Below are 26,494 nucleotides of genomic sequence, written 5' to 3' on the forward strand. Positions count from 1 at the left end.
GGAATTTAAATAAATAGAATGTTGAGATGCTAAACAAAATAAATGAAAATGATGAATGATATTAATGAAACGAGCTTATAAATAATGGAATCTATATTTCACCATCCAGGCCATGGAAATGGAAATATAACGAAACGGTGGAATTATTATTCCTGAAGCCCCCATGTCTCCTACGTAAACGTCAATCTGTCACAATTATGATCTCAAGATCCTTCGACGTCTGAAAAACCGGCCGTGCTATAAATAGTCAATAATAAAATTTGAAAAAAAAAAATAAAAAATTTGAATCATTAATAAATAGAAAAAGTGTGTATTTAAAAAAAAATGTTGCCTGTGCCTTTAAGATGTCGTAGAATCCAATAATTATTTGTAATTTAAAAAAAAAAACAAAAAATATTTATTTATATTTGTTTGTTGTAATGGTCGAAGTGGGCTTCCCTTTAAAAAAATCAATAAAATTTAATGAAAAAATTAAAAATTTCGAGCGAATAAAAAAGGGGTAAAAAATGAAATAAAATAACTTGAATTTTTTTTTGTATACACAGCGTTAATTATAGAAAATTAAAAGAAAAAATTTTGTTTATTATTTAAATAACAAATAAAGAAAAAATTAAAAGTAAAAAATACTATTATTTAAAGTGAATTTTAAAGTGAGTTAACGCTGTAAGGATTGCCATCAGCTAGTCTTGTCTGTAACGTTATTTGATCACACGATACATACCACAAAAATAATATTTAAATAAATTAATTTAATGAATATTATACTATACTATTATTATAGAAATATATTAAAGAAAAAAAAAAAACAAAATGAATCATTGAATTTATTTATTGTTAGTAACTTATTATCATCAATCAATCAAACATTTTTTCAATTTTTTTTTTTTTTCTTCATTACTGTTTTTTTTTTAATTTTAATAATTTAAATTACAAAAATATGATGATAAAAATTATCTAAAGTATTTTTAATTTAACACTGAAATTTTAACTCAATTTTTTATCTCAAAATTATTATAAATTTTTGATTATTAAAAAAATGGATTTTATAAAAATTTTATTAATTAGTATAACTGATAATTAAATTGTGATAAAGGAGTAAAAAATACATATTTTAATCTTAAAATTAATTTTTTTTTATAAATTTTTAAATTCCATTTATTATTATTTATAAATTTTTTAATTTCACTTTTTTTTTTTGTCTGACTATACTGATTAATCATGAAATATGATTATCATCTGGATCCATTTTTTTTTTTTTTTTGATTATCTATAATTTTTGGAAGGATCAAAGTCGAATTTTTATATTTTTCCATTAATAATCAGTAATTAAAATTTAAAAAAATATTAACATTGAACATGTTTATTTATATATGTGATTCTATTGCCATATATTTGCAAATAATCAAACCACTTGACATTAAAATCTCAATGAGAATCTTGGGGTTTTCCCGAGTTTAAATTCATGATAACTTATCAAAAAGTTTTGAGTATCCAATCGATAATGATTTCAAGATATCCATAAGAATTTAGAAATACAAAAATTTATTTTATTGATAAAACTCTAAAACGCCTACAAAGATAATCATTATTTAAGTCAAATTAATATACATACAATTGTATTGTTATAAATTTAGATCTTCTTTTTAAATTTTTTGTCTGTCTTTTTGTTATTGATTCAATTGTGATCAAGGGTTCTTTACAAATTATTTTTAACTTATTTTGATATAGGTGTATTTTTCTACAAGTAAAATTCATAAGATTAGTCATGTTATTATTCATTTCCACTTCTTCAATGACTTTATTGTCTTTAATATAAATTGTTATATAAGATTGTCTCAATCGTTGTCCTTTCTTACATGAAAAGGACAATTGTGTTAAGATTTCACGAATTGGCCACGTTAATTAAAATTTTTACATACAAAATTTTGTGGTTGGTCCAATTGATTACTTATATTTGAAATAATATTATTTTGATAAACAATGACATCTTAAGAACCATCCAAATTCACGTTACATACACGTGAAAATAAATTATAAAATTTAAATGAAATATATGTTGAATTAAAATAGCAATCAAGGGACACATGCTCATAAAAATATGTAAGTAAAATGTTTTTTTTTTTTTTTTTGTTATAAATAAAAATAGATTTAGAATAATAAATATGATATTTCAATATTTATTTACAAGTTTAAATTTATGAAAATTAAAATATAATTATTACACTAATTAGGTAGAGAAATCCACCTTTAATTTGATATTAAATTTATAAATAATTATAAAGAAATTAATCAAAACTATGTAATAAATAAATTCGAAGAAATATCAAATTTGATTATCGTAATTAAATTATTATAGCTGTTATTTTAGTTTGAAAATTATAAGTTACATGAAGAGTGTAAAATCATAGATAGATTTAATTATATCAAATTAAATTAAATTAATGAAATGTTAATTGAAAATACCCACACTATATGGAAAATCGTGAATGAACTCTTAAAATTTATACACAAATAAATAAAACAAATAAAATTTAATTATCAATTGGTAAAATGCAATTGTAATATTTATTTTTTATTTAAATAATAATTTTTTAATGAAATTAAAAAATGAAAAAATCATAATTATTAATTATAAAGAAAAAAATAGCATTAAAAAAAAAAGACCTAATTTAATTAAAAGCTCGTTCAAGTTTTTATTGAAGTAACTTTTATTTTTTTGTTTAAAACCATTAAAATTGATCAATTACTACTAAAATAATTGTTCATGGAAATTATTCAAAAAAAAAAAAAAAAATTTCATTTCTTTATAACGAGTTTTCTTGAAAAACAATTGGTTTTTTTTTTTTTTTTTTTGAACTATAAAATTCATTTTTAAAAATACCTGAAAAATAAATAAAATGAAAAAAAAACATAATACTTTTTTCTTTAATTCATATATTTTATTAACAATTTAAATTTATTTTTTTTTTCTTTTCGAATAAAAATAAATAAATAAATTATATTAATCTTTTACAGTCATCTAAATTCATCAGGGAATTAATTATTAAATTTTACATATTATCATTATATTCATCATTACATTAGTTTTTTTTTTTTCAATTTATGTTTTAAATAATAAATTAAATATTTATAAATTTTGACAAATCATTAAACACATTTGTCCTATATTAATGTGATAAACTTTTGATGCTGAAATAGTAATTTTTAAATGAGATCAAATAAAAAAAAAAAATGAAAAAAAATGATAACCTTATCACTAAACATATGCAATGAAATTGCCGGAAATATAAGACGTAATCCATTAATATTTTTACGCAATTAAGTAATTACGTTGTTTTAAATAAAAATTTTAAAATAAATAAATTTTTTTTTAACATTAAATAAATAAAAAATAATAAATTAATTTTACATTAATCTAGCTTTGATAATATGACTTGAAAATTAAATTTCATTTGATTAAAATATTACTAAAGTAACAATAGATTAATGCAATTTTTTTTTTAAATAATTAAACAATTACATAAAAATTTATAGAAAAAAAAAATTAAATAATAGATCAATTAATGATTTTCTTTCCAGCTTACTTATTATGTTTCGATTTTAAAAAAATAAATAACTTAATCAATAATTGATAATACTGGATTTTCCCGCATTACCAGAAAATAAACGAACACAATAAGTTACATTTTCGCAAGGTTATTATTATTATAATTTTTTTCCTTTGCATCTAATTTAAATCAACTCAATTTATTAACCACTTGTGGAATTGACTGAAAGAGTTGAAAAATCATCGGACGGTTGATGATAATAGCCTTTAATACTGATATATAATTTTTTTCTATTTTTTTTTTCGTCATAATTTCATAATAATTTATGCAATTTTTTCTTCAGCTTATGAATTTTATTAATCCATAATAAATTGATGAAATTTTTCTATCGATTTAAATTAATTCAATTGTGTTTCGTTTTCTTCATCTTGATTGTAAACAACCTGCTTAATTGAAATTTATAATTATTTATTTCATTTAATATAATGGTATTTTTTTAGTTTAAAAATTCTTTTTGTTATTTACCAGTAGTGGACCTTTTTCGTCGTCAATGTCTTCGCCAATTGATTCGGAATTTCTATCATCGCCGTGAAGAAAACGACGGATATTTTCCAGTTTATTGTCATCACTTGATCTGCGACGGCGACCACTGTCAACAAAAAAACAATAATTAAATTTTAATTGAGCCCAACAATAAATATTTAAATAAAAAAAATAATAGTTGAAATAATTTATTCTAATTTCTATAGGCAAATAAACAAGCATAAATTAATTTTCCAATTTTTAAAATTTATATTAATTTTATATTAGATTATTAAATTTATTTTTTATTTTCATTCCGTACAAAATTGAATGTTCTTTAAAGAAAAATAAATAAAAAGAAAATAATACATTGAAATATCTAACGCAGTTATGTCGATAAAATAAAAAATAGTTTCCTTGAATTTTTCAAGATGTTGTTCAGCATATTAAAAGACATTTCACATTGCAAATTGCACCTTCGGGAGGTACTTGAATTTCATTACAATATATTTATATAAATAATGTAATAAAATTTTTATAAACAATAAATTATTTAAATATTAAAAAATAGCCAATGTCAAAAAAAAAAAAACAAAAAAAATCAAATTAAATATTATAAAAAATTAATAAAAAATAGACTTTGCCCCTTGAGTAAAGTTCAATGATTTATTTTATTTTTTTTTTATATTATCGAATACTAAGATTTCATTGATAATTTAGCTACGTGTATTTTCATCAAAAAATAAAGTCACCCTTTGTTTGTTAAAAATTTACAAATAGAAAATAAGATAAAACATTAATAGAGGGTTGTTTTTTATTTTAAATAAAATGATAATACATTTATTTGTTCAATTTGTAACGTTAAATGTCATGTGTTTTATATGCTTACATTTTATCTGGATCAACACGACCAAATCCAACTGGAACTGTGACAAGTAGTCCGCGCATTTTCGCTAATGCAACCAGGGCTTCTAGTTCAGCAATACGTTGATCGGAAACTCGTTTATGACGACTGTAAAATATAAATTTTTATAAATTATTTATAACAATATACACGCCTATTATTATTTCACAAAAAATTTGATAAATAATTTTTTTTATTATATACTGTTTAATGTTAAAAAAAAAATTTGTTTCAATTTTAAATATTTGCAGATGACGGGTTAATTTTTATTGCGAGAATATTTGATAATTTAAATGGTTATTGCATCAGACACTTCATTTTAAATACTATATAAAAATTGCGTACAGTTTTAACTGTCATATATTTATTTTTTTGTAATTTTATTTTGTTAATTAGCCTAGCGATTACTCGTTCAAGAAATTTATTAATCATGGAATTTCACTCTTTTATATTTATTTAATTTAATAATAATTATGGTTTCTGGATAACTTGATGTATTTATGTAAAATTTATTTAAATTTTATAATAAAAGCTTACCTTAAAACTCCGTCAATGAATCTTGCATCAATTGGACGTGGTAAAAGTGCAATTATTAAAATAATTGACGTAAAAAATATGAAAAAAAATTGTTTCTGTGAATATTTCATTTTTAAAAATTGCAAAAACGACAATTTTAAATGTTTAATTTTATTAATTAAATAATAAATTACACTTTTTATTTTTTTAACTTGTTTTTTTTATATAATTATTAAATGTTAATTAATAAATTAATGAGCTGTTTTTCTTTTCAATTAATAAAAAGATGTAGCTTATTTATCAACCACTTCTTTTAACACTTTGCCTTATTTTTTTTTTGTATTAAAAATTGTTTATTTAAAATGCAACAAGTTGGCAATGTTACTTTTATGTTTTCTCTTGTTGAACTGTACCAATCTGCTGCTTTGCAACTCGCATATATACTCGAAGACCATTGAAGGCCTCTTCTTCCTCCCACTTCGTTTCGATTTCCTCCCTCACTTAAATCTTGCGCTTCGTCTTCGATGATATCCCCGGAAATAGATATTACTACTTGAATTTTATCCTTTTATTTGATTATTAATTATTTTTTTTCAAAGAAATAGCAACAAAAAAAACATGAAAATATAAAATTTTTTCATTTAATTTATTAATTTTAAATATTCAAAAAAAAATTAATTATTGAATTTTTTTATTTTTAAAACTAGATAATTTTGAAGTTTATTTTTTTTTTTAACTAGAAAAATTTTTAATTAGTTTAATTTATTTTTTTATTTTTAAAATACACAAATTTTAGTTAAAAAAATTTTTTTTTAATTATAAAAATTGAATAAATAAATATTTTTTAATTTTTCATAATCAGTTTAGTTAATTTTTTTCCATTTCTATTATCATAATCAGTGTAATTAATTTTTTAAAATAAATATTACAACATGTGTGAAATAATTTTTTAAATAATTTCATGTCGTCATGACATGTATTTGAAGAACAAATATACTCGAACTGTATTCTACGTATCACCATGACTCGTACGATAATAATAAATTGATAAATATTCTTAAATTTTAAAAATAATGTCACTACTCATTTTAAAACAAATACCTATGACGTCATTAAAAAATTAAAACCTCTAAATACTTTTATTTTTCAAATAAACCAATAGAAAAAAAAAAAAAAAAATTCTGCAATTTATTAATAACATTATTTATTTAAACAATATAATTAATTTTTTTTTTTTTTAATTATTTTATTGTCGTTGGTATTATTGAGTATAACAGAAAAATAAATGATAATATTTATGTAAAAAAAAATTGTTCTTTTTGACCTATGTCAACGTTAAACATCTTGAGAAAAAAGGAATTATTTTTTTCTCCATTATTTATTATAATTTTTTTTTATTTATTTTATTTTTTTTCTTTATTCAATTGATTATATTATAATACGTAATAAATATATAAGTATATTATTTAATATCTACTGATTAATTTAGTAATATTATTAAGAAAAAAATTTTTTGATAAGAAAATTTGTTGACAATAAAAAATGCATAATTGATATGATTTTTCTCTTTTTTTTTTTCTTTATTTTTAATTAAAAAAATTAACTTTTAAGTTTTTTAATAATTAATAATAATAAATACAATTGTTATTAATTATTAGTTTAATTAATAACTGATAATTTTGTCTTTTTTTTTGCCTTCAATTTATGATTAAACGAGTTTTTTTTTTTTTATTTTATCTGTGTAAAATTATGTCATTTGCATTCGTATGGGAAACAATAGTAGTCAGGTAATAATAGCATTGTAAAAGAGGTAAATAATGATATAAAAAAAATTTGACAATAACCGAGGGTACTGGAGGGATAAAAGATTTTCATTTTATTGAATTGTTATAGCTGTTAGCCTGAAGATCAATGTCTTCTTTTTTTTCAATTGTATAAATTCAAGAACAATGAAAAATAATATTTTTTATTTTTTTGCAGACAAAATTATATAATAATAATAATAATAATAATAATAATTTATTTTAATTATTTATCATAAACATGGTCATGTAATTGACAGAAAGGTTTCTTTTGTTATCAAATAAATATATATTTTTTTTACAATTTTTTTCTCAACGCTTTACATGTATTTAGTATTATTTTTAAATTTTAATTTCATAATATTTATTTTTTTAGATATAGGTATCAGTATTAAAAAGTTTTTTAAAAACTACTTGTGTCTAGTAATATCAAAAAGTTTCATCTAGATTTATGTCGTTGAATTGATATACGTGAAAATTTGACGCAATTCATTCAAGTGATTTTATCATTGTTCAAATAGATCAAAAAAAAACCCAAATAATTTTTTATAATCTATAAATTGATAAGTTGTGTTAAAAATAAAAAATATATATTTGAATTTATTTATTTATATAAACTATAAGATTTTATAAATTTTAATTTGATTTAAAAAAATTTAAATACTTTTTAAAATACATCGAAGAATTAATTAAAATTAAAAAAAAATTCTTTAATAGTTTTTAATAATATAAATATGACATATTTATTGACGAAATTTTTTTTTTATTATTTCATTGTTGTATTTATTGAAATTTAATATACACGTTATTTTTCAGATGAATGAGTTTAGCTATGTGATTTTGTACATAGCAGAGAATCACAAGTGAATCATATCTATATTGGGCCGTCGGAGAGTTCAATATTATAGGTATACACAAGCCACCTCGTAATTTGATATAAAAAAAAAATTAAATATAAATACATACAGATATATAATAAACAAAAAGCTTGATAATTTTTTCAAATAATTTCCATGATTTTATAAATATTTTACAGAATTTCAAAGTTGAAAAGTCTCCATTTTATTTTGAAATTTGAATGCAACTTTCTGTGTGTTATAAAATCAAACTACCCAATATAAAAATCAGCTTACATATTATTTTTCTTAATTAAAAAAACTACACTAAATTGATAATTAATTACTAATTTTAATATTTTTTTTAATAGAAAATTTTATGACTCATTATTAGGTCCTTATTTTTATTGATAAAGTTTTTTTTTTTTTATTTTTTTGTCTGATTGAGACTAGTAATTGTCTTGCAACTTTATAAAAATAACTTGTGATATTTAAAAATAATTTATTATTAAAAAAAAGAATTTCAAAAATGTGAATTACCACTTGAATTTAATTAATATATGGCACGTGTCAAAAAATCTCAATAACAAAAAAAAAATTAATTTTGATAAGCTTAAATAAAATAATCAAGATGTGATAAAAATTAATTCAGTAAATTTCCATTCAAGATCAATTAATAATATTTAAAAATTACATTCTATTAGAAAAATAATAGTATTATTTTCATCATTAATATTTTCCATGATGATAAAATAAAATGATAATTAAATTTATTTTTTTTTCCCAACCAAGAGTAAGAAGACTGGAATTTCCGACTCGTAAAATTGGCCCTTTTTCCAAGAACTATCAGTAAAGCGTGTTCGTTTGTCGAACTTTTTTTTTTTTAAATCTTTTAGCTAAAAAATGTCTCGATTGAAGTTCGGTATTTCCGGTGATCAAAATTGGGATCGGTCAAGTCTCATGCACAATATCCAGAGGCATAAAAATCCTTGAATCTAAAATAAAAAAAAAAAATTTAAGATTCCACAAATTTGTTCGGAGAATTTTCGTGGATGGAGTCTGCAATTCGTGAATAAACCTGCATGAACCTGTGGATTTCATCATCATTGTGGTTACATTTCATCATTTTGATTTTATTTTTATTAAAAAACTACAACAAAAAAGTTTTATGAAAAAATAGAAAGTCCTTTTTTTTTCAAACGAATATAAGCTTGTTTAATTATTTAAACAAATAATAAGCTCACTTAGTTTATTATCATATAATCAAATCGAATGTTGGACTTTCCCTGTTGGTTTCAATGACATAAACACTTGTCGATTTTTTAAAAAAACAATTTTTATAGAACAAAGCTTATCACGTTTTATCGCCAGACAAAACAGGAAAAAAAATACGCACGTGGGCTTAATCAATCTTTCATCTGAAAAATTTATTATTGTTGTTAAATTATTTATTCACAAAATTGTTATATTGTTTATTGAAATTTATTATTGTTAATTGTATTATTTAACATTAATATTTATTTAAATACATTAATTTGCAATTGTGAAATTAAGGAGAGACAATTTTTTGTTTTTTTTTTTACCATACAAGTTTTTTTATTTATACATTTTTATGGTCAATGAACGATAATTTTAGTTTCAACATACCAAAGTGATGAAGATCAAGATTTTCGAGCCAAAGACATTCAAGAAAAAAAAAAAAAAAATCCACCAAGCGAAAGGTCAGTGTTTCGTCAGGTCGTGCAACTTGTTTGATCAGGTTTTTTTCGAAAGAAATTTTTGTATTATTTTTTCTCATTTTTATTTCAGCTTGTTTTATAAATAGAATTTTTCCATATCATTCATACCAATTGAAACAATAATAAAAATAAAAAAATCTTCTTTTAGCATTTTTTTACACAAAAATATATCTATTTTGTATAATATTTTTTTATTTTTTTAATACTATTCATCTTTATATTGATCTCCAAAATATATAAAAATAAAAATAAATTTTAATAAAAATAATTTTTAAATACAAAAATAAAACATAAAATAATTTATCCTGTTATTTTTTATAACAATATAAATTTAATAAAAGCTAAATAAAAATATTGTTTAAATATTTAGACAAGAAAATATATAAAAATAATTATTTCATTGAATTTTTTTCCTTAATTAAATAACACAAATTGCTTTCAATTTATTGAATAAATTTACTGATTAAAAATTAAGTCAATAAAATTAGAAATTAATTTTATATATTTAAAAAAATGGAGTGTGTTGACTGAGTCAAAAATGATGATGCCATTGGATCCTACAATTTCATATGATTCGTACGTGACCAGGGTCAGGTATGTCCTTGCTGTTGGTTCATTGATACCTCACTAAAAACTCGTCTCAATAAAAATATTTTCAAACAATTAAAATAATTAAACAAGTATACAATAATGTATATAAAATTATAAAATATTAACCGCATTATTATACAAATTAAAGGTAACTGTTGATGGCCTCGATTTATCATACCATCTGGTACACATGTCAATGGATGTGCATATCTATGACATGTATTCTGCAAATATCCACTTGTCTATATACTTGTGAGGATTTTTACAAGGACGCAAATACAACTGGGTCGTTGATAAATTTAAAAAATAAATAAAATAGAAATAAATTATATTTTTTTCTTCTTTTTTTCTTATATTCAATTTTTTAAAACTTTGTATTCTTTGAATTTTTTATTTTCACTGTGTAACAATTTATTCGTTTTGTTGTACATATATATATATTTTTTTTTTCAATTGAAATAATCAATTTATTGGTGAATGAATATTGACTATCTGATATCGAATTACTTGTCATTGAAAATACACAAGAATATTCATCCAAGAAATAGTGTGAAATGCTTATAAAATTGAACGTCATACTTGGAGAAATAAAAATAAAAAATATTTCGATTAGTTTTTTAGCAAAAGGTCATGAGGGAGGAAATAATTTTTTTTCTTTCCTTAAATAACAATTGACATTTTAAATAAAATTATACTAATTAATTTAATATAAAATATATGCATATTTTTCTAAATTATATTCACTTTAAAAAAATTTAAATAACATGATTATCTATAATCGACTATAGATAAAAATCTAAAATTTTATTAATATCATCAAGTCAGACAAAACACAAGGGGTTCATTAATTTTTCATCTAAAAATATTATTGATATTGTTATTATTAATTTACAAATAGTATTATTTGAATATTTCTATAAATAAATTAAATAATAACTGTTAAATTAAGAGAAATTAGGTGTTTTTTTATTGAGATTATTATAAAAATTTTTATATATATTTCATGTCGACGAATGATAATTTTATTTTTAGGATAATATTATTTGTTTTTTTTTTGGTTAGCCAGGTGATGATTTGATAAAAAATAAAGATAAACTGGACATGATATCTATGGAAAAACCAATGAGATAAAAATTTAAAATTACGATGAATGTTGTAGTAATCTGGTTGATTAAATGATAAGACATGATTGAGATGATATTTAAAAATCAATAGTGCAATTGTAGTGATTTATTTTTTGTCATTTTTTCCATAGTCATTTTAACAATGTCTTTTCTACACTTTACAAATTTTCAATGTCAATTTTTACAAATGTAAATTTAACTATTTATTAATATTGATAGATATTTTATGAGTTTAACATGAGTTTATGACATGATAATTTTTATAATATTAAAAGTTATTTAATAGACATCTACAGTGCTAATTATTTATATAAAAAATTATTCATATTTATCAGTTGACACAATTGATTGTGAATATTGCATGTCTAATGATTCATAATATTCAACAAGTAATTTATTAATCAAAAATCAATAATCATCCATATGCCATTTGTAAAGCTCCAATAATCATAGTATTCCATCTGTTGTTTTACACAATTTATAAAACAAGTCTGAAGTCATTCATGCTTTATACAGTATTCTTATCATATAAATATATTTTCGTCATTTATTTTTGGACAGAAAAATTTTAAAAGTATATGTAAAAAAAAAAAAATTGTACATAGATAACTAAAAATAAATAAACATGAAGCTTTTTTGTAAAGTACTTTTTTTTTTTTTTCAAATAAAAATATCAAACACATGATGCTTTTGTAAAGAAAAAAAAAAATTCGTAGTATGATTATGTTTATGACGTCAGAGAATACGTATTGGCAAACTATACCACGAAAGATTATTAATCTCATTGATGATACGTCATTGTTCAAGTTTCAAGTGTATTTTACATATCGTAGGACAGTTATAAAATTGAATCCACGAATTTTGTAATTATATATTGACTTGTATTAAGTAATTTAAAATGTTTTATTGAACTTTGAAGGAATATTTTTTTTTATAAATGGTATATTATTTGGAAGCTTGTAGTTTGATTTTGGGGAATTTATTATTCTGTTGGATTTTTGTTTTAGATGAATGGTAATAGTGAAATAGTAGTGTCTAATTTACAATAGTAATTGATAATTTAATAAATTAATAAATAATTAAATTGATAATTTAATCTTGAATTTTTTAATTTATTTTTTAATTTAACTGATGGATAGTTAAAGAATGTCTTAGTAATGATTTTTAAGTCAAAATTTTATTACGTAACAAATTGAAAAGATTTTTTAAAAATGAGGCAATGAAAAATTCGTAAGAATTATTATTGAATATTTATTATTTATAACAAAAAAGTCACTGTTTATTTTTTTCAAAATTTTTTGTACATAAAGTATCAATAAACTTGATGACATGAATTTTGTAAATTTTATAAAATAAAAAAATAATATTGTTTTTAATATTTTTTAATTTTTTATTCTTTTTATTTTTTACCCTTGTTTGAAAGTCGTTTATTTATATTTATTTTATGAAGGGTGATAATACGAATTTTAAGGTGGTTTATCAGAGTACAATAAATTTATTTATGTATCCTATTATTCGTGAACTGCGTAGCTGTAAAAAGAAAAAAAAAAAAAAAATTTTTTTTGTTTATAAATTACCTAACAAGTAATGAATATTTTTAAAATTTTAGTTTTTTTTTTTCTTATTGTTCTTGTGTTCAATAAATTATTATTAATTAATAATTAAATATTTATTAATTTGTTATTTAAAAATTTTAAATTTATTGTATTTTTTATATTTACAAGAGTAGATGCAGTGACATAAGGAATAAATTTTTTTCAAGTCAACAATGATTAAGTATAATTATTTTTTTGAGTCTATTGAGTAAGCTAATGGTTAAGTCAGCGAAAGCTCTGCCTACAGTGCTTGTGATCTCGGGTTCAAGTCCCAATTTAACATGAATTCTAATCTTATAATGTTTGCTCCCATGATTGTTTTCTGAGGTTTTTCTGACAAATATAATCTAGCATAGACCATGTGAACTACGCACTTGGTCTACGCCAGGAAATATCTGCCTTAAACTCCTCAAAAGAGGAAAACCTCTTTTTATTTTTTTTTAAAGAAAAAATAATGTAACACACTTACACATATTCTATCTATTTTTCTCTTACAATTATCGATGACAACTGTTTTTTTTATAATAGGAGATATTATTATTTTTAATGTCAATGATAATGTAGATATATTTTTTTTTGTTATTCTGTTTGCTTAATCAGTACTTATAAATTTGAATACGATTATCAAATCAAAAAAATAGACATCATTTAATTTAAATACAAATTTTAATTTTTTAAATAGATTTCTCAATTCTGTTTTATCGATAAGCAATGAGCTTAAACAGTCGATAAAACAGTATAATGTTTTATAAATTTTCCACAAGCTTGAAACTTATTGAAAAAAAATTTTCTAGCTTTTCAACATCAAGTGAAAATTATCGTAGAAACAATCAAGAGTGATTTTAAAAAAAAATAATATTAATTGTAATAAAACATAAATTCATCTATTTTTTTTTAAATTTAAAATTTTATTTTCAATATTTTTCGATAAAAACATTACTGAAGAGTCAAGTAGTTATTGTTAAACTCTTGACCTCGCTGTGTAATTTTTTTTGTACTAGATGTCAATCGATTTTTAAAAACCACCCCATGACATCAAAAATTTTTTTCTTACAATTTATTTAATTTATATTTTGATAATATATATTTATCAACTCATCAAAATTTTTTTTTTTTTTTAATTGTATTAAATATATAATTAACAATTTAATTAATCAGCTATTATTCTATCATCAATTCTCTGTCTAATAAAAAAATTAATTGAAAGAAAAAAAATTCTTTTTTTCTTGTTTCATATTATTGTAATAGTAAATTTTTTTAATCTAAACATTACATGACTATTATTTGTTATTATTTTACAACTTGAATAAAATGATCTTCATGCATTCTACAACCTACAGTCTCCTTATAGATAAATAAATAAAATGTTATGTTTTTCATTGGTAGTTGTCTTGAGCATGTCTTACGCAAGTACAAGTACAATTTCACTCGCTCTAAACTGGGTTAATTTCACTTTGCATTATTTTAAATATAAAAACAAAATGTGAAATTTTAATTTAAAGATTTTTTTATGATCGAAATAATAAATATGTAAATACAATCAAGGACATATCATTTTGTTTATTCAGTGCGTATTTAAAATAAAAAGAAAAAAAATTATTGATCAATATTTTGAATTTATTATTTGCATTTCATCCTAATCATAATTTTTTTATCTCTTAGAGAAAAAAAACTATTTATGAAAATTTTTAATTTATTAGCTCCATTTCATCCCAATGTTTATGAATTATGCATAACCAATTATATATAATTATCAATTATGTACAATCAATGTTTATGAATTATGTATAATCAATACGTATTTTTCATTTTTCCATAAACCAATGTGTCTCATGATTTAAATTGACGTTTTAATTATCCCACTGGTAATGAAAAAAATTATGATTAATCTTTTTCGATATTTCAAACGAGTGAAAGAAAAAAAAAAAAATGCTCAAAAGATTGCTGTATTTTTAAAAACAAATAAAAGTAAAATTGAAAAATTCTATTATATAAAAATGATAAAATTCTACTTGATAAATAAAATTAAAAAATAGTATAAAAATTAAAGCATAATATAAAATTCTAGAAACTTAGTTGATAAAAAATTCTAAAATACGTATATTAAAAATGACTTGTATGACTTGGTGATCACGGTGTTGATACTACACGAAAAATAAATGAAAAAAAAATAATAAACAAACAAAATAAGTGGGAAGTAACAGGGAAAAGTAATAAATGTTGTTTCAGAAGACAGGTGAAGAGAGTATTACACATTAAAAATGTTTGAGTCGTTATATAGGAGTAAGAAATTTTATAATATTTGCCAGTCTCATATTGAGCAGGAAAGTAACAAGTGTGGATAACACACATTAAACAAGTGCCTTGAAAATTTATACTTGGATTACTTTTATTTATACATAATTATTTTTGATATATTTTTTAATAAGTAAATAATATTTTTTTTTTTAAATAATTTACATTCGTAAAAGATAAATAATTTTACAATATTTATATCGGTATTATTGTAAATGAAAAAAAAAATAAAACAAATGTGAATATATTAAAAAAAAAAAAAAAAAGTGCCTTAAAATAATATTAATAATTATATTTTTAATAAAATAAATAAAAAAATTTACGCAAATTAACAGGTGAGTGGAGACAATATATATGTGATTTAATATTTAATTATTTACATGTGTGTGATAATTATATATTTAAGTGCGTATATATAAAAAAAAATGTGAAAAAAAAATTGATGAAAGTGCTTCCGTGTCCGTGTGAGAGCGATGCAATTTATCGTAATTGCATAATTTTTAACTGGTACATATAGTTATGAGAAAAACTTGATTTAACTCACCTTTCTTTGGTGAATTCAATTCCTATATAAAAAATAAAAATAAATAAACTGTTTTGATGGAAGTTAATCTGTAGAAAAAAAAAAAAAATTGATTATTAAATTTACGTAACTAATAGTTTATAAAAATAATAATAGAAAAGTTTTATGCAATTTAAAATTAATTTTAGATGAGTTTTTAAAAAATTTTAAATGGAAAATTTTGATAATATATAAAATTGTTTTATTATTTAATTTTGGGTGAATTGAAGTGGGGGTATTGTTGTTAATTTAAATGGCCATGCGCTAAAAACAACCCTTATTTTATTTTATAATTTTAATGCATGTCAGTTATCGTTGAAATGTGATCGGCGATCAATTTCAATTTGTGTATTTATCAAACTGACATGTTATGAGTTCATTCTGATAAAATTGAAAATAAAATTTTTTTAAAATGCAAAATATATTTAATAAAAAATTGTCAATTTATAAAACCGGTAAATATTTTTAAATAATATTAAATAAATTATGTAATTTTATTTTTTACATTTTTTTTATTGCCATTTTATTAACAACAATATACAAGTTTAAAAATTAAAAAAAAAAAAAAACTATTATTCCCATTATTTAATAAACAATTTGAATTTTTATTATGTAATATTTTTTTTTATTTTATTTATAAACTTGATATTAATTATTCAAGGCACAAAAAATTGTACTATTATATTTTTAAATATAAATTTTTGAATTTTAATTTGTTTATTATAAATATTTCGTATTGATAAAAATTTAAATAATTTCTACTTGGTGTTACACAAATTTATATAAAAAAAAAAAAAAAAATAAAAAGTAGGTAAAGTTATAAATGGGCCAGAGATAGGGGCTGTCATGGGCGATCAATGTTTACGAACGAGGCACACTTAATTCTAAAGAAAGACCTTAACATCGTTCGATTAAAACTATCATATATATGTAGGCAAAAAATTATAGACTATAGTTTATAAACTTGACATTTTATTATACAAATAATTTTATTAAGTGTCTATTTGTGCATATCTGTCTACCTCACTAAGTTATTTGTTTGTAATGAAATTTATTAATTTTTCTAGCAGATAATTTGAAGTCAATTTGATAATAAATCATAATGGGCACATCAAATGCACTAACAGAAAGTGAAAATAATGGAAATGAAGAAGCAAATCCAAGTGGTACATCCGTTGAAGCATTTTATGCTGCAACAGTTGTTTTAATAACTGGTGCAACTGGTTTCTTAGGCAAAGCATTACTCGAAAAATTATTAAGATCATGTCCAAGAATATCAACAATATATCTATTAATACGACCAAAAAAAAATGAAACTATTGAACAAAGATTTCAACAATTAATGAAAAATTCTGTAAGTATTATAAATCATTAAAATAATATTTAAAAAATTACCTGCAAACAGGCAAACACTTGTAAATTTTTAAAATTAAATTAAAAAAAATTAATATAAACACAGTGTACTCACTACTCAGTCAATAAAATATGCTAATTATTTAATTAACACGATCAAAAAATAATAAAAAATATTTTTTTCCTTTTTTTTTGTGTAGAAATTGATTATTATCATTTTTTCTTTCAATTTTTTTACATTAATTAACATCTCATAATAAAATTTCATAATAATTAATTTTTTTTTAAAGCAAAAATGATTTTTATTAGCTATTTTTTTTAATATTTACCTCAAGTTTTCCTGTAAATAAAATAACGCTTATTTAAATTTTACAAATAATATTAATTTTGTTAATGTTTTTTGCATTTTTTAAATGGAATCAAAGGTTTTCGATAGAATAAAATGGGAATGTCCAAATGCATTTTCCAAGGTATTACCAATAAAAGGTGATGTAAGCCAAAAAAATTTGGGTCTAAGTGATGAAGATCGTATAATATTAACCCAACAAGTTAATATTGTATTTCATAGTGCAGCAACAGTTAGATTTAATGAGCCATTAAAAGTTGCTGTTAATTTAAATACCCAAGGTACTGAACGTATCATTGATCTTTGTACTGGTATGATTAATCTTGTTAGTTTAGTACACGTAAGTACAGCATATAGTAATGCTGATTTAATTGAAGTTAAAGAAGACATATATAAAACAAAAATTAAACCAGAAATATTAATTGACATGTGTGAAAATTTGGATGATGAGACACTAAATATATTGGAGTTAAAAATACGTGGACAACATCCAAATACATATACATTAACAAAAGGATTAGCTGAAAATATAATTATTAAAAAAGGTATTGGTTTACCAATAGCTATTGTTAGACCAAGTATTGTTTGTGCAGCATATCAAGAACCATTTCCAGGATGGGTTGATAATATTTGTGGTATTACTGGAATAATGATGCAAGCTGGACGTGGTGCTGTTAGAAGTGTTGTTTGTGATAAAAATTTAATTGTTGATATTATACCAGTTGATTATGTTGTTGATACACTTATTTGTGCATCTTGGCACAGTACAATGAGACAATCAAAAGGTATTCAAGTTTACAACTGTGTCAGTGGAGCATTTAATCCAGTCAAGTTAGTTGAATTTTTTATTAGAAAAAAAAATAATTTATTGTCGATATGGTACTTGTAATTGTTGCTTATTTTTTTCTATTTAGATGGGATGAATTTGGTCATTTAGTCAAAAAATATGCTATTGAATTACCATCGAAATATGCTCTTTGGTATCCAGGTTTTACACTGAGAACAAATAAAATTATTCACAAGTTGGTTGTAACAATGCTGCATTTTTTACCAGCTTTTATTGTTGATATTGTTTTGAGATGTCAAGGAGACAAACCAGTGTAAGTTAATACCTTGAAATTTTAATTATAAAATATATTTATTTATTTATTTTTGATGTTTAATTAAATAGAATGATGAAAACAGCAAAACGTTATGAACGAGCAGCTAAAACAGCTGAATTTTTTTCTTGTCGTGAATGGAAATTTCATGCTGAAAATATGAATCAATTAGTTAAATGTGTTAAATTAGCTAATGATTCAAATAATTTTAATGTTGATATAACAACACTTGATTGGGATGCATTTGTTCATAAGTATACTCTTGGTATTAGAAAATACATACTCAAAGATAATCCTGATACTTTAACAAAAGCGAGAAATCGTTTATCAAAGTGAGTCGAATAAATTAATGTAAATTAATAATCATAAAATCCATGATACATGATATTTTTTATCATTTAAAATCGATTAATTATATCAAGTGATTAGAAAGCTCATTACAAATTGACAAATAAACTTTCACAAATAATTCTTGGATCATTAACTTGTAAATATTGATCATATTTTTATTGAATAAATTAATTTTTATAATTTTTATTTTTAGACTCTATTGGATACATAGATGTGCTCAAGTATTTTTTGTTGCTGCGATGGTTAAAATGGTTCTTACTCATCATTGATATAGTATAATCCAAAAAAAAATTATCATTAAGATTTAAGACAACAAAAAGATCATTAAAAAAACCAATCAATTATATAATTTGCTGGCATATTATGTAGTTAAATAGAAATTAAAAAAAATCAATGATATTTAATAATTCCATCCATAAAAAAAAATATTAAACAACATTATAAATTATATAATAAATTTATCGATGTAATTATGTAAAATAAAATTATTTTGGTATTAGAATATACGATTTTTTTCATCACCATAAGATGATGGAAAGCAAATTATATTTTTAAAACTAACAGAATTATTTTTATGTACTAAAAAAGACGAAAAAAAAATATAAACCAAACGACAAGATATCATGGTATTCATTCAGTAATCTTCGGGATAATGGTTCACTGATAAAATGGCATTTAATATCAATATTTAATATTATTAATTAATTAATAGTACTCATTGTTAAATGTAAAAAAAAAAAAAAACAAATTACATAATGTAAGAAGAAATAAATACATTTTTAAATGAAAAAAAAATTGTTTAAAGTTTTTTTTTTTTGGTGTACTATTGTCTGTGTTTTTAAATTTCCAGGCTAATTTATTGATTGATTAATTTTTAATTTGAAAATTAAATGATATTAATTAAAAAAAAATTAATTGTATTAAAATTATTTCATAAGTTTATTAATTTTTTATACTTTTTTGATTAATTTTCTTCATTGAAGACTTGAAGCATAGTCACTTAAAAAATTAAAAAAAACATAAGAGAATTATTTTAATAATTAAATAATATGAAAATATTAATATCCCGTTAATTAGATTAACAAATATTAATTTATTTTATTTTTATTTTATCAGAGTAGTACGGTGGCTCTCTTTTTACGTGCAGCTCGATAATTCAAATTTAAAAAGTTTTATTTTCAGCCGGTAATACAGTACCAATTTAAAGATATTTATTTTATCGACATTCGATAATCAATCACTCGCAAATTGATCAATAATTTTTGAATATTAAATTTTTTTTTTGTGTGAAAAAATAGCCAATTAAAATTCTTTCAAATATTTATTATTTTCTCATTTTATTTTTATATATTTTGACATTAATATTATTTTTTTTTATAACAGTATTTATTGTTTATTCAATTAACAATAATTGATAATTATTTTTCCTCCGTTCATTGGATGGAATGACACGTTGGTGATGATTAATTAAATTTTTCATAAAAATAAAAATTTCAAGTGAAATTTTTAGGCTTCAATTTCGTCATCTTTTATTCTTTTTTCCACCCATTCTGGTTTTTCCTGTAAATATAAAAAAAATATATTAATGATTTTTGATAATTTATAATTTTTTAAATAATTCTATTTTATTTTTTTTTTTTGCAAATTACTACTGCTACAGGGGAAGCTGCATTGGATAAACAAATCTAAATTCACCTTCAGCTAAAAAAAAATTATAAATACAATAATAATAAATAAAAATCGAGTTATGAAATGAAAAATAAAGTGAGATAAGCAATTAGCGACAGATTATCATTTGTTAAAAGAAAATAAATTGAAAATAGATAGTAAAAAGTTAGTTAATTAATTTACAATAATAGTAATCACTCATTTTTTTATTTCTTACCTTTTTTTATAATTTAATATTCCACATTTATTCAATGAATTCAATATTACTATTATTTTCAAATTGAATAATTTTATTTGATTAATAAATAAATGAAAATTAAATAAGAAAAGAAAATAGTTATATAAACTTATTGCTCATACGATTGAAGAAGAAAAAAAAAAAAAAGTGTGAAATTTAGAAAACAAAATTAATGTGAAAAGAAAAAAAATAAAATAATTATTTACAATATTGAGTGTGTATATTTACAGAGTAAAATTAACAGACACAAGCTGCTTTTTTTTAGAGAAAAAAAAAATTATATTGATAATTAGAAATGAAAACAAAAAAAAAAAAATAAAATGATTCTAAAAAAATATAATTTTTTAATTTTTTATCTATTTTGTTTTTTTTTTTATAATTTGTTAAATTTTCAGTAGCCTGTTTTTGTCGTTAAAAAAAAATAGAGTAATATTGTTAAGATAAGAAAACATTTGATTTGAACGCAGTGATTTTTTTTTTGATATATTATTTTAATTAATCAATGATTTATTTAGTGATATCTTCAGGTGGATAATATGTTGTTTATTTCTTCGTTTGCCACTCGGCTTTTTCCTTGTTCTTGGGCTATTAAAAAAAATTAAATTTGTCATTGATAAATAGAATTTGATTAATTTTCCTGATAAAAATATTAAGTGAAATATCTAATTTAAAAAAAAAAAAAAATTAGTTAATTTTCCTGCTTGTAGATGTGTGATTTTTTCACTATTGAAAATTTTTTTCTTTTTGATAAACAATTTATTTAAATAAAAAATAGAATTAATATTAATTTAAGTTACCTCCTTGTCTTCTTCTTCCAAGGTGAATTCCTTCTTTTTAACTTGTTTAAGCTGGTTACGGAAGTTAAATTCAGCAGCTTTTTTCTGAAGCTTGGCAAATTTACTCTCGTACTTGGAGACTTTTTTCAAAGTTGGTTTCATGCTGAAATTTCATTTGATTAAATAAATTAATTTCCTTTATAAAATACCATTATTTTAAATTATTAAAATTTAATAATCAAACTTACAATTTTCCACGAAGATCGTTTACTTGTCCATTCAAATCTGAGATCTATAAATAAGCAATGATTTTTTTATCAACAAAAAGTATAAAATTTAAACAGCCAGTTAAAAGTATACAAACAAGACTTGAATTTATAAAATCTTTAAGTCTTTTAGCAACTTTAAAATCTCCAACTAACAATATTTGAAAATAATAAAAATTTAAAACAAAAAAAAACGAAAGAGATTATCAAGTTTCATTATTTATATTAAAAAATTAAACTTTATAATCTCAATCGTGATTGTACTTTTGTTGTATTATTTAAAACTTTAAATATATAAAAAAAAATAATATTCATCTACTTGATAAATAATTCAACAATAAATAAAATTTAATTTTTACCTCGTAATCCTTTTTCTTGACAATATATTCAATATCGAATTTTTTATCTTCAAGATCACAAATTCTTGTGTGGTATTCACGAAGAACACGTTTCAATGTTTCTACGAAAAAAATAAATACAAGAAATTATTTACAATTAGCAATAATTTGTTGATTGATAAAAAAATATTTAAAATAATTTATTTATAAAATGGTACCTTCATTGGCATCATCGATCATTCTTGCTTTGCCACAACGTTGTTCGATGATGCGTCTTCTTTCAGCAGCTTTTCTTTCTTGCTCTTTTTTCAATTCTTCAGCAGCTTTTTTACGCAACAATAGCTAAATTAAATTTTTAAATTATTGAAATAATTTATATTACTTAGAAAAATATGTATATTGTATAATTATTATTTGATAACTCACTCTGAGCTTCTTCTTTCTCTCGGGGGTCATGAAACCCTTCTTGGCTTTTTTAGCCTTTGAGGCCTCCTCAAGACGTGCACGAACTTCCGCACGTTTTCTGTCAGTATCCGCTTGCTTTCTTTTTCTTTCCTAATATTTTTTTTTTTTTTTTTCGTTTTTCATTTTAATTATTTATTAGTATTTCATTTTTTTTTTATATCAGTTTTACCCAGATATACAAATTAATAAAAAATAAATTAAAAAAACTATTTTTTTCTTAAAAAATATAAATTATTTATGGCTTTTTTATTAAACAATTAAAAGCCCGAAATAACTATCTAAACAATTTTTATTCTATTTTTAAATCAAGAATAAATTTTCGTAATAATATCGAGAAAAAAATTTTTTAAAAATATGTATATCTGAGTGTTATTAAAATTACAAATAAAAAATAATTTTTACGATAATTAAAAATCAATAATAATACAAATATTTAAAATAATAAAAAAAAAATTTAATTTTAATAATTATCATGCAAATTTATACCCTCGTTAAATGGGTACAAAAAAAAAATGTAATAAAATTTAATTGGACTGTATTTATCCAAAATAATTTAATACTAAAAATATCAACAATAATATATTGTTGTTGTTTTTTTTACGTACATCTTCAATGCGTTTTTTCTGTAAAAAAAAGAAAAAGAGAATTGCGTAAGAAGTTATAATATTTTTACGTTAATTCTCAATAAAAAAAACTCAAAATAAAAAATAGAAAAACACATTATAAATCATGAAAAATACAAAAATAAATAAATAAAATTTTAATATAGCTATGAAGCAATAGCGTATGTTAAAAATATATTATATATTAGTAAAAAAAAATAATAAAGTAATTTTTTATTTCGAAATAATAAGTGTGGCGTTTAAAATTATCGCACATTTTAGTGTGAGCGAGTGATGTTTTTAACGGGCATCATCAGTCTCTCTTGTTGACCAGAATTAATGCAATTGGCTGGTGACAAAAAAAAGGGGGAAATACCGAGTGACAAAATATCATCATAATCTTTGGCAAATAATCAAAATTTCCAATAACAAAAAGTACACGAGTGAAAATTTATTATGTGCCTAATAAAATTAACAAAAAAAAATAAAAAAAAATTTTTTTTTTCTTCTATTCATTTTTTTACACAACAATTTTGATAATGTCTAACTTTCTAATGTACAATAGATATTTATAATACAACACACATTGAATGAAAATAACTTGGCAATAGTTTTAAAGAATTTAAAGTAATTAAATTTATTTGTGAGACCGTGAAAAGATCATTCAAAAACTCGAGCCAACATTCTCATGAATTGATAAATATTTAAAATATTTTTTATAAACAATAAAGTAATTAATCACAAATTTTTTCATAACATTAAATAGTTCATAAAAGCTTCTAAAAATAAATTAACATAAACAATTGATTTATATTTATTTTTTTTTCTCATAGAAAATCGTTTTTATTTTTTTTAATTTTGAATAAAAAATATTGTAATAATTTTAATAACAATACATGTGAAATTTTTTTTTAAATATTTAAAAAGCTTTTTCGGAGCTTTTGAATGAGCTTTTTTGTATTATTTGTATAGTGATGGCATTGAAAGCTAACACCAGTAGAGAATATTAAAATAAATTTATAGAAACTGTGCCTCATGAAAGACTGAAAGTATATTTGTTTCTTCAATAGGTTACAAAAAATATTTTTAAATAAATATAAAAAAAAAGTCATATTTTCATGAGGGTGGTATATATGTGTGTATGTGTGTGTTGCTGGAAAGACGTGAGTTAATCCAATGCTAAAGATACGTACAACCAGTGAGAGCTTTAATCGGGTGTGGGCAAACGTGATTCTATATCTGTCTACTCGGCACACTATTTTTCAAACACATAATACCCAGTGTTTATTCTATTTCATAAATATATATTTATATTTTTCATTTTGAGCTTTATAAAAAAATTATAATATCACATGAAATTATTAATAAATAAAACTTTAAATTTAGAATTTAAAATAATTGAAAAATAAAAAAAAATTTTTTTATTGTTAAATATTAATTATGGAAGTTGTAAAAAAAAAAAAATACTAAGCTTAGAATATTTAAATAATAGAAAATTTAGAATATTTAAATAATAATAAATTTAAATACTTAAAAAAAAAAATTTATATTATATTTAGAAAACTTGTAAAATTAATAATAGAAAACTTTAAAAAAATAAATTTTTAAAAATATATAAATCATGCAATTATTAATTAATAATTTCATTTTTTTTTTTCACTATTTTTATTTCATGCAATCTCACTAAATGCAAATTATTTTTTCACAGTAAATCTACTTATTCTGAGATGATTATTAAGATGATACTGGATTTTGTTGAGACCAAAGTTGTCGATTGCACACGGTATAGTGTATGGCGTATCAGATTTCACCACAACGTACATGAAACATTAGAAAAAAAAAAATAAAAAAAAAAGTTTTAATTAGATAAACTTTTGCTGATCACTGTACACAATTTACAATATTTTTCTACTTTATTTTTTAAATATATACGAAGTTTTTCAAAATAAAAAAATTCATGAATATATGTGGTTTAATTTTTTCATATGAGAAATATGTTTTGTTTAAAAAAATAATAAAAAATATGAAAATGAAATAATTTATTCAATACATACCCAACCTCATCGTCCATGGCCATGTTGATGTTTTTTTTTTTTGTTGCTGTTTTAATCTAAATTTTTTAATTCAAAATAATAGAAAATAATTAGAAAATTATTGATTTTTTTTGCAGCAAATTGCTATGATAATAATGGATTTTATATTTTAAATTTTTAATAATGATATTTGGTATAAATATGTGGAGGAAAATTGATAATCACTCACCTAGATGTCGAAAGGATGGCGAGTCTGACGTTCGACTGAGTGAAATAACCGTAGCAAACTATTTCGTTGGGGGCAAATGTGAAGTTTGACTTACTTTAAAAAAACGTATAATATTCATTGGGTACGTCCAGAAAACAAGATGATTGGCTGGAACAATTTTAGGCAAGAAACGTTGCATGTTCTCAAAATAACTTGAAACTGAAAACGGAGAACATTTCTCCCACTATTGCCCTTAAAAAAAAAAAAAAAGTTTCCTATTATTATTTTTGTTTTTCATGTATTATTAATTTTTATTTTTATTTTTTTATTTCAACATTGTGATTGTATATTTAAAAAATTTGTTATATTTTTTTTTATTTCAAATAGACAATGTTATTAGTAAAAAAATTATAAATAAAAAAATTATTTAAATTATTTCAAATGGTTATTGTAATAGATTTGTTTTTTTTTTATTTCTATGTAAAAATATTTTTTTATTTTTCATTGTTTATTATCAATGAGATAGTTGGTAATGAGAAAATATATTTTTCAATTTTTAACAAAATAGTAATAAAATATCAGGTGCAGATAAAAATAAGCCGGAGAATCACTTTGGCTGTTTCTCGTGTTTTTTATTTTTCCCAAGTATAATACCGTGACAAAAATGAAATACAAAATTTATTTCAATTTTTTAAGTCATTAAATTTTAATAAAAG

The 26,494-nt window shown here is 20.9% G+C and overlaps 3 protein-coding genes across 9 annotated transcripts; 1 reads left to right on the plus strand and 2 right to left on the minus strand.

Moving 5' to 3' along the window:
• Nucleotides 1-3,580: 3,580 nt before the first annotated feature.
• LOC122858771 lies at nt 3,581-5,887 on the minus strand. Of its 2 annotated transcripts, none has more exons than XM_044161902.1 (4): nt 5,512-5,887; nt 4,960-5,082; nt 4,074-4,197; nt 3,581-3,991 (listed from the first exon to the last, which is right to left on the minus strand). In XM_044161902.1, exons 1-4 carry the CDS (start codon nt 5,619-5,621, stop codon nt 3,947-3,949), a joined length of 402 nt encoding a protein of 133 aa, XP_044017837.1. In that variant the 5' UTR covers nt 5,622-5,887; the 3' UTR covers nt 3,581-3,946. The 2 variants fall into 2 exon arrangements, with proteins under 2 accessions (XP_044017837.1, XP_044017836.1); XM_044161901.1 differs by having other exon boundaries at nt 3,581-3,994.
• Nucleotides 5,888-15,429: 9,542 nt separating this feature from the next.
• On the plus strand, nt 15,430-19,979 carry LOC122858772 (putative fatty acyl-CoA reductase CG5065). Of its 3 annotated transcripts, none has more exons than XM_044161903.1 (6): nt 15,430-15,807; nt 17,102-17,388; nt 17,813-18,564; nt 18,648-18,833; nt 18,905-19,165; nt 19,378-19,979. In XM_044161903.1, exons 2-6 carry the CDS (start codon nt 17,137-17,139, stop codon nt 19,451-19,453), a joined length of 1,527 nt encoding a protein of 508 aa, XP_044017838.1. In that variant the 5' UTR covers nt 15,430-15,807; nt 17,102-17,136; the 3' UTR covers nt 19,454-19,979. The 3 variants fall into 3 exon arrangements, with proteins under 3 accessions (XP_044017838.1, XP_044017840.1, XP_044017839.1); XM_044161905.1 differs by having other exon boundaries at nt 15,482-15,807; nt 17,105-17,388; XM_044161904.1 differs by lacking the exon at nt 15,430-15,807 and adding an exon at nt 16,347-16,489.
• Nucleotides 19,980-20,491: 512 nt separating this feature from the next.
• On the minus strand, nt 20,492-25,935 carry LOC122858773 (troponin I-like). 4 transcript variants are annotated; one of them, XM_044161906.1, is made up of 9 exons: nt 25,800-25,935; nt 25,597-25,647; nt 23,541-23,558; nt 22,897-23,025; nt 22,689-22,812; nt 22,492-22,592; nt 22,115-22,158; nt 21,888-22,029; nt 20,492-20,744 (listed from the first exon to the last, which is right to left on the minus strand). In XM_044161906.1, exons 2-9 carry the CDS (start codon nt 25,612-25,614, stop codon nt 20,691-20,693), a joined length of 630 nt encoding a protein of 209 aa, XP_044017841.1. In that variant the 5' UTR covers nt 25,615-25,647; nt 25,800-25,935; the 3' UTR covers nt 20,492-20,690. The 4 variants fall into 4 exon arrangements, with proteins under 4 accessions (XP_044017841.1, XP_044017843.1, XP_044017842.1 ...); XM_044161907.1 differs by lacking the exon at nt 20,492-20,744 and adding an exon at nt 21,572-21,675; XM_044161908.1 differs by lacking the exon at nt 23,541-23,558 and having other exon boundaries at nt 20,498-20,744; nt 25,800-25,934.
• Nucleotides 25,936-26,494: the final 559 nt, after the last annotated feature.

The sequence above is a fragment of the Aphidius gifuensis genome, linkage group LG6 (genome assembly GCF_014905175.1).
Source record: "Aphidius gifuensis isolate YNYX2018 linkage group LG6, ASM1490517v1, whole genome shotgun sequence".
Lineage (NCBI taxonomy): Eukaryota > Metazoa > Arthropoda > Insecta > Hymenoptera > Braconidae > Aphidius > Aphidius gifuensis.